Raw genomic sequence first — 12312 nt, forward strand, 5'->3', positions numbered from 1 at the left:
CCTTTAATTTAGGGCAGATGGAACAACACAATTTTTAATGGGCCTTACAATTACCCAAGTAATTAAAAAAATCACATATATACTAAAAACATTTAATAATAAGGTTAAATTATGTCTTTGGTCAATATTTTCGTAGTAAAATATCGATTTGGTCCCTATATTTTTATTTATCCCAATTTGGTCCCTATTTTGAGAAATTTGATGTCTTCAAGTCATTTTTCGTCAATGGTGCAATAACAACGTTAAATAAGTGTCAGATGTCCATTCCTGGATTTTTTAATTTTCTTAATTTTTTTAAATTAAAAATTTGCCATGTGTCAAGCTTACATCATGCCACGTGGCAGAGACAGTGTAATTTGGTTGTGGCAGTGCCACATGTCACTGTTATGCCAGGTGCCATTTCCTCCTTCTCAATTTGGTTCTTGTATTTTTATTTTTGTCTCAATTTAATTTTAATTTTTGTAAAAATTGAATAATTTTGTCCCTTTCCAAATTGAAACCAAGTTTAAATTTTTATATAAATTGTACACAAATTTTTTTTATCAAAATTGATATTTCTAGTAAATATTGTTAACAAGATTAAGTTTATTTAAATTTATATTTTATCTTGAATTTTATTTAAAATTGTTTTAAAGGTTTTAATAGAAAATAATGCTAATAAAAAAATCAATAAATTATATAGATATTTTATTATATCATACTCTAATATTATTTTTTATTTGATTTTATATTTCAATTAATTGTATATTTTTAATTTGTGTAAAGTTCATTATTTTTTATACAAATTGGTTTAGAAAAACAATTATATAAATTCAAATGTAAAATTTTAAAATAATTTTAAACAGTCTATATAAAAATTGAAAATAAATAAATTTAAAATTTGAAAACAATTTTAAATAAACTTGAATTGGAAACACAAATTTAAATAAACTTAGTTTTGTTAAAAATATATAATAAAATTATCAATTTGAATAAAAATATAAAATGTAATAAAAAATTGAGTAACATTTATATAAATATTAATTTTTGTTCCAATTTAGAGAGGGACAAAATTGCAATTTTTTTTATAAAAATTGAGACTAAATTGATACAAAAATAAAAATAATACATGACCAAATCGAGAACGAGGAAATAACACATGTCATAATAGTGACATGTAACATTGTTACTACCACATCATATTGTCATCGCCACATGACACGACGTCAGCTTGACATGTGGCAAATTTTTTATTTAAAAAAATTAAAAAAATCCAAAATCTAACACATTTCACCTATTTAATGTTGTTACTGCACCACTAACGAAAATGACTTGATTACATCAAATTTCCTAAAATAAAAACCAAATTAAGATAAATAAAAATAGATAAGCTAAATTGATATTTCATCATGTGAAATGGAGATCACAAATATAATTTAACCAAATAATAAGTATGAATTTTATTGGATTTTTTACATAGTTTTTACGATGTAATCAATATATTCTGCTTCTACAAAAGGTTAAATAGAGAGTTTTAAAATGCAAAAACTGTTTTTAAAATTATAATTAGCTTATTTTAGTTTCATATACATTTTTTAAAATATAAAAAATGAATGATTTTTGAAAAAAAAAATCCACCGCTAAATAATTAGCTATTTTTCATAAAATAATATAGTGTGTCGTAGAACGCATTATTCTTCCAAGAACTTCTTCTATCTTCCTCCTTGTGTTGTGCATGTTATGATGCTAGGTCTGTAGAAACATTTACATATGAAAACTTCCTTTCATCATTTAAATTTTTAACTTGTGGAAAACTTTTCCATTTATTATATAGTTGATGGTTTAGAACTAAAAAATAGATTCCCTTAACATTGAAAACATAAGATTATATTTAAAAATCACTTAAAGCAAGAAAGTTGTATAGAGGAGAAGTTATGTATAAAACAAGTTTATGTATTTATTAACCTCGTTTTGACTTCTAAAATTGGACGTGGAAAATAAATTTTATACAAAAAATTTTACATGTCTCTTACTTTTTCTACATCGTTCTAAAACCAATTAAAAAAAGTATTTTCTATTTTTTTATTGATCCATACAATAATTATTTTATATTTTAATATGAAAGTGTTATTTCATTAGTGTTGGATGGATGTTGAAAAAAAAAGAAAAAAGATGTTTGTTGCATAATATATATTCGAGATCATCGGGTATCCAAGATCATCTCAACTCATTACAATTTACAATTATCATTTCACACTATATTAGCTGTTTTGATATCATCCTAGATTGTGCTTGTATGGTCGAGGTCGTTTCAGAGAGTACTATGTTGTTCAGGACATTATGGAAAGAGTTATTATGCATAATAAATTGTTTCTTATTATTTTTTTTCTTCCATTTTTTGTAAATTATTTTTTGTTTAAAAAGTTTATGATTATCAAATAATTTTAATTACAAGTAAATAAATAATATTTTCTTTCATAGTAATGTAAAAGTTAATTTCTAGTAGGGCATAATTTTTAAATAAGCTCTTCAAAAAAATATTTAATTTTTAACTGATGAATTTAACAAAAAAACTAATGAATAAATTTGAATGAAAAGTTATTCTATAATTTGGATAAAATGCAAATATCTATCAGCAATGTTTATCTAACACATATATATACCTAGATAGGCGGAGCATGGACCCAGAATTTTATGTGAATCATAGATAGAAATGGAGGGAACTCAACAATATTGGTTGTTTACTATTTCATCCAAGCCATTTTTTTTATACTCAGCAAACTTCCACATGGACTCTGCACTTTGCTACTAAAAAGAAGGCAAAATATTTAGCTGATGATACAAGGCTGATTTCAATTCATACCATTATTCAATGAATGCATTGCTGGAAGAAATGAAATTGTTTTAGACAATCTCATATACTTCATGAGCCTACAATGGGTGGTTTTTACTACTCTGGATCAACATCTAATCTTCTCTTTTTGTGGGGATCAGTGAATTGAATATCCTCCATGCTGCTCCTCTGTTTCAACACATAGATTCCATTTTCTACAGAGACTGGGGTCACCGCATGTTTGTCTTTTTCATTGAATCTCTGCTTGACTGAGTATGTAATCTCCACGTGGTTCCATTCATTTTCTGTAACAAATCTGTCTAGATAATCTGAAAAAACTATATGTTGCAAATCAAAAAGATATGTGTGATGAGGGAGCATATTTAAATAAGGTTTTTCCTCCCCATGAAGCGAACATTTGACGCCATTGATGTTTATGATAGGTCTATCAATTGTAACATGTTCCAAATGAGCTGGTCCAATAGCAATACAAAGAGCAATTGAAGGGAATTTGTTGCCAACCCAGAAAGAACACGATGGTCCCTGATTGTGGTGATCGAACCATTCTGGAAAGCTTGCTCCTGACAACCGAAACATGGTGTTTCCAGCCTCATGCAGTTTCTGTTAGTCACAAGTGATTAACAAGTTTAGCACCATTGCGTACACTGTCATCACAATCATCATCGAATCAAGTACAATAATAAAAATAAAACAGGACAAAACCTGATTCAGTAAAGTGCTTCTGCAAGAAGAAGTGAAGGATTTACAATCTACTGCTAGTAAAAGTTGAATGTTTGGTGGAATCCCTCTGATCTCTCGAAGACTATGACAGCCATCTAAAGTAAGCTTAGATAAAAAATGACAATTGCTAATACATTCCGGAAGAACCGTGAAATTGTTCCATGACAGGTCTAACTCTTTTACATTAGCAAACCATGCAAGAGCTATTGGGAGAAAATCATCGGAGAGTTTGCACCGTGGGAGAAGAAGACAATCTACATTTGAAGACACCATTGAACTTACTTTCTCTTCAACCTCAACTTGTTTTGGAAATAGCCATCCTTTAGATTCCCAAACAATAATTTCGGCCAGTTTTGGCATCATGACTATACTACTTGGTAACCGTAACATTGGACAGAAACGCAACTGTAATGTCTGAAGCTCAGTGAGATTTTGAAATGAAAATGGCAATTCTTTTATGTTACAGTCCTCCAAGACAAGTTTTGTTATCTTTCCCATTTTTCCTAATACTTCTGGGAAGCTCTCGAGACCGTAACAATATGAAAGTTCAAGATTTTTCAGAGAAGTCAATTTGAGGGGGGGAAAACTCCTAAGCTTGCTGCAGCCAACAGCATTCAAGGAGTTCAGCTTACCTAGGAACCCAATGGAGTCATGGATTGTATTTAAACTCTTACAATTCTTGAATGAAATTTTTTCTAAATTTGGCATCCCAGATACATCAGGTATCTGTGTCAAACCTTGACATTCTTCAAAATCCAAAAGAGTCATATTCATGAATTTCTGCAGCCAACAAGAAGGACAAACAAGGAAACAAAACTTAACAATGCAGAAGGAAGTTGATTAATATATTAGGTTTGGAAAATGAACTATTCCTACTTGCCTTTGATAACTCAGCCAATTCGAGTGACCCAAAACAACTTGTAGGTAATTTGCATATGGCAAGTTCCTTTGAACGAAAATCTGGCGGTAGCCCTTGTGAAGGATATTTCAACCATTCCAGTACTCTTAAACTATTTGGAAGATATTTAGGACCTTCCGAAAAATTACCTTTTTTAATGATAAGTGTTTTGAGGTTTTTCATCTTCTTGAAGGCCTTTCTGTTCCATTCTATTATTTCTTCTTTGTCAGGTAATGAAGAATTCAAACATATGATTTCAATTTCTCCACTTCCCTGATAACAGAAGAAGACACCGATCAAGCATAGTGCAGGTATATGTTAGTCTTCAATACAAATTTAAACATTACATAATAGTCAAACATAAATCAAAGTACGAAACAAACTATTCACGAGTCTCACCGAGTTGTCTTCCAAAACTTGAATTATATCTTCTGGTGACCATAATCTACTGCGCTTCCCTGGCCTTTTTGGTGATTGCTGTCGGACAATTTCTTTACCCATGTCTTCTATCAAGTCATGCATTGTAACTCCAAATTTCCATTTGTATTTTATGAGAGATTTTTCAACCAACACCCCAATATGATATTTCATGCTATGACCATATTGGGCACGAAGAATATCTTCTATATCTGACAATGCATATCCTTTGAAGCAACAAGCAATGTCAAGAAAAACACTCTTCTCTACTTCCTCTAAAGCATCAAAACTTATTTTAAGCACCTCCAGGATTTGACTGATAGGAATTTTCTCATACTGTTTGATGGCAGATTCCCATTCTTCTACACTTTTTCTGAACAACTTCGAACCGATTACTTCCAAAGCCAATGGATGGCCAGAAGCATAAGCTAGTACACTATCCATGACATTGGAGTAACTTGTATCAACTTCTTCGGTTCTAAAACCTTTCCAACTGAGCAATCGAAGAGCATCGTTCTTTTCCAACTTCTTCACTTCATATAATTTTTCAACCAAGTGACATGACAACAATTGTTTGTCCCTAGTTGTGATGATGACTCTACTGCCGGGACCAAACCAATCAGGGCTTCCAACAATTGCCTGTAACTGTTCGTGCTTGTCAACATCATCTAGAATCAAAAGAATCTTCTTCTGCCGTAGCCTATGCTGCATCATTGAAATTCCTTGTCTCACACTACCTATGTTGATATTATTTTCTCCAACCATTTCAGAAAGAAGGATTCTCTGAAGATGATGTAAGCCTTGTTTGTTTGAATTCTCTCTCACATTTTCAAGGAAACACAAACCTTCAAAATGGTCAGCGATGGAATTGTAAAGTGCAAGAGCAAGTGTGGTTTTACCAACTCCACCGAGTCCATAGATTCCTACCATGTGGACACAATCATCAGATCCTACATCTACAAGCATCTTTACTTCCAGCACTCGCTTTTCTAGTCCTACCTGATAATCCGCAACGTGTAAAGGAACACGGTTAATCTTGTTAGAGACCAATTTAACTATCTTCTCGATAAACTGGTATTCATATTCCTCCCTGTTTAATCAGTGTCAAATACATATAAATATATTGAATTTGAATTTCTTTCATTTTACATTGTTTAATTTTTAATTTTGTTATAGCATAATTTAAACTTATCTAAGTTTATAAAGTATTTCGATTAGTACTAAATATAAAAGTTATTACAACCACCACTAAAAAATATAGTCTCACACCCACACTAGTCTACAACCATGAATAAATATTCTCAATGATATTAACTAGAAGATTCTGACTTACGTCACTCAGAATAAATTATTTGGTGTCAATGAAAAGTCATACCTAACATCAGTTGAAAAATAATTTTACTAGTATTGATTAGAATTTTTGTTTATTCAATTTGGTAAATAAACAACTTGGACTTATCTAACTAAAGAACAATATTGACCTACATAAGAAAAAAATTATAATGTTGGTGAAAATAAATCAAAATAACCACGATCCATTTTAATATATATGAAAGAAACTTTCGTTAATATTAGTAAAGAAAAACGATATTAATGAGTGGTGGTAACTTAATTTAACTTACATCATCTCGATAGAAGTCAATTAAATGACAACATTTTAAGCACCATAAATAAAAAACAAAAATATGAAGAGAAACATGAATTTGAGAAAGGAAACTTTTTCAATTTTTTCTTTATTAAATAGAATTTGATAGTCTTTAATATTAAATTATCCAATATTGCTTCAATAACTTTGTAAAAATTAAGTTTGTTCTAAAATTTATCCTAAAAAAAGTTCTCCATTGATACACAGAGTAAACCTTAAACTTTTTTCGAGGTAAATAAATGTTTGGGTCTCTTTAGATTTGAACAACATAAATCATTTCTAAACAAACTTTGAAATTCTGTAATATCAAATCATCTAATTACTTTAACAAATTTCTCAAAATTAGGTTTCTTCTAAAATTTAATGTTCTGTTTAAATTTGAACAAAGTAAATCATTTTCGAGGTTATTTGGAGTGGAAATTAATGAAAAGATGGTACCCATGTTTGAAATGATAGCCAGACAAGTTAGCTGCTCGACGCAGAGCCATCTTCCATTTGTTGAGCTTCTCAATGTTAAGCTCAAAACCCTGACTCATACCTCTGAACCTCTTTTCATGAGCATCCAATGCTTCTCCAAAGCTACCCGTGTGGTGTCGCACGTGGGAAGGAACGACGTCGTAGAAGAGTGGCAAAACCAGCAAAGCATTTCTCTTAGCGTGGGGAAGGATGTAGGCGAGCTCGTTCAAGCAAAAAGAGGAAGAGGCGTAGTTGAGAGAGAAAACGATGATGAAAATTCTAGAACCTTCGATTGCCTTCTCAAGTGCAGAGGTGATTTCGTCTCCTTTGCGAAGCTCCTCGTCGTCGATGAAGGTGTGAATTCCTCTGTCACGAAGGGCTCTGTAAAGATTTCCGGTGAAACCGTAACGAGTGTCTTCTCCTCTGAAGCTCAGGAAAACGTCATAGGTGAAGGAAAAGGAGAATGATGGCACAGCCATGAGAACAACTCAACACAAACAAAAGTGTGTGTATGAAAATATAAGGGTTACCATAACAATATTTATACGCAATAATCATAGGATACCGCATGGAATAAAGTACGGAGCACTAAAGCAAGCATATAATATTTTTAGATTGGTTAGGATATTAATTAGTAAGTATTCTTTTTGGTGTCAAAATAGATCATACAAAAAAAAGTAAGACGCGTTTCTTTCTTTATGACAACTTGAGTCATGAGTTAATGGATAATGGAGATTAGAGAAGAAAACCGTGCGTTGAACGTTGATGACCGAGTTGAATATGAAAAAAATAATCCCACAAAATCAAATAATAGAATAGATAAAATAATTATTTTGTATTTTATTTTATTTTAAGTTTATTAGGAAAAATATTTTAATTATTATTTTACTTGAATATATAGACACTCTATTTACATATTTATATTTAAGAGTTGTGGTTATGTAATATTTGAATGAAAATTTTGATAATGTAAAACAAAGGTAAATAGTCAATGAAGTTTACCGTAACATATATTAAAGTTGTGGATTCGAAATATCCAACTATTATATACACTTTCCATAGAACGGTACAATTTTATGAATTTACAGAATTATTTTGAATAAAATTGAAATAGATGTTGTAAGGTGTGGGATTAGAGGGGTGAAAGAGAATGTTCAAGAAAATTCACTAGAATAGGTTCTAATATGGTTCTGATACTATATTGAAGTGAGCTTTAAACTTAATTTAACTCTATAAAACGATTTATAAGGTGAGATTTGCACTTTATCTATATATTATAAAAAAAATACTGTTATATGAAAAAAACAAAACTATGTACAATATAGTTACGGTTATTTTTTATAGGGTTAATTATGTTTTTCGTCCCTCAAGTATTATGCGATTTTGTTTTTAGTCCCCCAACTAGCGTTTGCTCCAATTTGGTCCCTCATGTTTTGAAACGATTGGAAATAGTCCTCCTTTTTTTACGCCGTTAGTTTTGTTTGACACCTGGCAAACAGACTGCCACGTACGGATCCCGTTTTAAGCTGTGTAAGTGGACTGTGTTTCTGCACGTGCTAATTAAAGAGAAACTTTAATTAAGTAAAACGAAAATGTTATTTCTTCAGTGGGAGAGTTATTTTGTCTGAATTAAGTGGGCTGTGTTATTTAATTAAGTTGTCCGAATTAAAAGAGAAGGTCGTTGTTCAAATTAAAAAGAGAGGAAAGGTCGTATCTTGAGTGGGAGAGTTATTTTGTCTGAACGAAAGCGTTGCACAGACCAATCCAGGGCTTGAGGGAAGGGATTAAACCATTACACAACAATCAAGAGGTTGAGGATAGGGATTAAAGCATCGAAGAGTATAATTGGGAGGTTGATGTAAGGGATTCAAGTATTGAAGAGTAGAATCACGACCTAAGGTAAGTTCGTTCCTTCATGTTTTTATGGATACTTGGTCTGGTTTGGTTGCATTTTTTGGTTCGTGTATGGTTGTATTTGTTTAGTTTGTCTATTGATTGGAAATGTAGGGCTGGAAATGGGGTTTGCAGTTGCTTTTCATCATATGGGTCGGTTCGAAAGGAATAAGGGATTAAAATACGTTGGGGGTGAGATTCATGTAGTTAAAGGGATCGACCCCGATTTTTGGTCTTATTTTGAAGCATTGGGCATCGTCAAAGAGTTTAAATACGGGGATGATGTTAAACTGTGGTGGAAGGGTTCAAAAGAGAAGCTATTAAACAATCTACAAATGTTGAATGATGACAAGGAAGCAATGGCATTGGCTAACTTTGCAGAGGAGACTAAGGAAGAGGTTGATATATATGTTCAACATGTACCTAGTCAGCCTAAAGTCGTTCACTTTATTTGTGATGGTGTAGCAGAGGAGTTAGTGGCCGAAGAAAATGTTGTACACCAAGAGGAAGTACTGGTTGAAGAGAGTGTGGTAGGAGAAGAGGAAGAAGTGGCTGCAACTAATGTGGTAATTGAAGAGGAGGGAGTGGGTGTAGATAATGTGGTTGTAGAAGAGGAACAAGTGGCTGCAGATAATGTGGTAGTTCAAGAGGAAGGAGTGGTTGTAGATAATGTGGCTCAACAGAATGTGGTAGCAGAAGAGGAAGTAGTGGTTGAAGATGTAAATTGTGAAGATGAAGAAGGTTTAGGTGGAGAGAAATTAGATGACAGTGAAGAAGAGAGGGTGGCAGATGATGATGATGGGTTTGGGATGGATATTGATCCACCTCTGAGGAAGTTTGGGCCTGTTTTGGATAGGTGGAAATCATTCAAACGGAATTCAAGCAGAGTGAAGAGGAAAAGAGATATTCGTGAAGGGGCATTTGTGACAAATGAAGAAGTTGGAGTGCATGACATTAATGAGGACTACGATACAAATGAATTAGATTCTGATGTTGACAGTGATGAGGGTGCTGGCACAGTTGGTCCCAAATTTAGTAAGTTCAGACCTGAAGATATGAATAAAGACTTCAAATTTAAATTGGGAATGGAGTTTGGATCTTTGAAGGACTTTAAACAAGCTTTAATAGAGCATAATGTTCTTAATGAAAAAGAAGTAAAGTTTGTTAAAAATGATCAGAAGCGAGTGAGGGCAATTTGCAAGAAGAAATGTGGTTTTCTGATCATGGCTAGCAGGGTTGGAGGGAGGGAAACCTACAGAGTCAAGACAGTTATTGGGCGTCATAAATGTGGAAGGGTATTTGGAAACAAAAATGCAAATAAGGACTAGATTGCTCAGGTCCTTATAAACAGATTTATGAATGTTGGTATTATGATTGCGGCTCAAATAATTGACGAGGTGAAGAAGACATATAGTGTAGGTATAACACCATGGAGGGTTGGGAAAGCAAAACAGATTGCCATGGACTGTTTGGTTGGGGATGGTCAGCGACAATATGGTCGTTTATATGACTATGTGGCTGAATTATTGAGAGTGAAAGCTGGAACTTTCAAGATTAAGATAAATCAACCCCAACCACCTCTGCCACCTAGGTTTGGCTGTTTTTACATGTGTTTAGATGGATGTAAGCAAGGGTTTTTGGCTGGATGCAGACCCTTTATAGGTGTGGATGGTTGCCACTTGAAGACAACATATGGTGGTCAATTGTTGGTTACAGTGGGTAGGGACCCCAATGATCAATATTATTCGCTGGCTTTTGCAGTAGCAGAAAACGAATGCAAGGAGACTTGGAGGTGGTTTTTGACATTGTTGTTAGAAGATATTGGGGACATTAGAAATCATAGATGGGTATTTATTTCAGATCAACAAAAGGTAACTGTCATTTACATTTAAATAATCTGGAATGTAACTCTGATTTAAATTAATCTGGAATGTAAAACTGACATCTAATTCTAACTCTGAATTAAATTTTTGCAGGGTCGTCTAATGACTGTCTTTGATGAAATCTTGAATGGAGTGGAACATCGTTTCTGTTTGCGACAATTATATAGCAATTTCAAGAAGAAATTTGGTGGTGGTGTAGTTGTAACATCCCTAAGGAATATTACTGATAATAAATAAATAAAATTCGAAATTTCATTAAATGCCGCATTGAATATGAACTATTTCCCCAAAACACGGGAAATTTAAAACTTTAAATATACGAGTCATAAAACCAGGAGTCCATAATTCGTAAAGCTGAAATAAAAGTCAATGGCTCCTGCCAAGTTTACATAATGTTCTCAAGGATAAAATAATAAACATAATACATATGTATCTACAAAATATCCCATGTCAGCCCTCGCTCCGAGTCTAAGCATCTCCTGGCCCACCTGTCACATCATCTACTCCCGGATAACAAGTTACCCGATCATCGCCACACACACACAGAAAGGGTGAGCTATGCACAACATATATAAAGAAAACATGAATGTAAATATGTTTCCCAACCCAAAATAACATAACTAATTTCATACTTTCCAAATCACCCCACCATGACATCATAGTCCTTCATGAGTCATATGCATGAATTAGGTCTTGGGACTTCCCTGTGCTTCCACGAAACTAACTCATTCGTGGTCCAACCCTATGAGCCTATCCCGCTCATAGTCCTGTCCTACAGACTCCTCGCCTGTAGTATAAACATCCAAGTCTCACACTTGGACCTTGGCACGCACGCAATCACCATACTATGGACTTCTCGCCCAATAGTAGCCGACGGAAACCTCACAGTTCCTTGCCCATCGTGCGCCCGACACATGCAATCACCATACTAAGGACTCCTCGCCCATTAGTAGCTGACGGGAACTCAACCAGTTCCATGCCCATTATGTCCAACCACCGAGCACATCCCAGACCCCTATTGGACTTAGTCCTTCAAGCCCAAACATCACACCACATGCATATTCAATCTAAACTTGGTATACACAGTCAAGACACAATCACAAGCACATAAAAACATAGTATATCGCATAAACTCGCTTAAGCTAGGACCCCTCACCCAAGCTAGACCCTCAGTCTCGCTTAGGCTAGGCTAGTCCACATCGGCTGAGCGAGCTTAAAACAACCACAACTTCACACCAATACTTCTCGCCTGGTGTTAAGACTTTGGCAAGTGTACCAAGTCGCGCAAGTAGTAACCGGTAAGACCGGGATATCGTTTCCCAAGAGACTCGTGTATACTAAATATTTGCGAAATTAGTGACTAATTTAAACTAACGAATAAATCCATATTTTGAGTTTTAATGTATGAAATTAAACTTTGCATAAATAATTAAAATTGAACTTTGGAAGTTAAAGGCACTTAGTGAATGGAAAAGATTAGAAATGATATGACTTGATATTGCCGGGGTTAGAATTCACCAACTATGCTCTCATGCAACTACAATTTAACATCCTCTTCATTAATATG

General features: G+C 33.4%; 1 protein-coding gene across 2 annotated transcripts; it reads right to left on the reverse strand.

Annotated features, from left to right (window-relative positions):
- Window positions 1-2697: 2697 nt before the first annotated feature.
- LOC114195320 (TMV resistance protein N-like) lies at window positions 2698-7500 on the reverse strand. 2 transcript variants are annotated; one of them, XM_028085743.1, is made up of 5 exons: window positions 6952-7500; window positions 4851-5958; window positions 4434-4724; window positions 3536-4333; window positions 2698-3433 (listed from the first exon to the last, which is right to left on the reverse strand). In XM_028085743.1, the coding sequence occupies exons 1-5, from the start codon at window positions 7446-7448 to the stop codon at window positions 2930-2932; spliced, it is 3198 nt and encodes a 1065-aa protein (XP_027941544.1). In that variant the 5' UTR covers window positions 7449-7500; the 3' UTR covers window positions 2698-2929. The 2 variants fall into 2 exon arrangements, with proteins under 2 accessions (XP_027941544.1, XP_027941550.1); XM_028085749.1 differs by having other exon boundaries at window positions 4851-5867; window positions 6952-7202.
- Window positions 7501-12312: the final 4812 nt, after the last annotated feature.

Source organism: Vigna unguiculata, chromosome 1, assembly GCF_004118075.2.
Source record: "Vigna unguiculata cultivar IT97K-499-35 chromosome 1, ASM411807v1, whole genome shotgun sequence".
In the NCBI taxonomy this organism is placed as follows: Eukaryota; Viridiplantae; Streptophyta; class Magnoliopsida; order Fabales; family Fabaceae; genus Vigna; species Vigna unguiculata.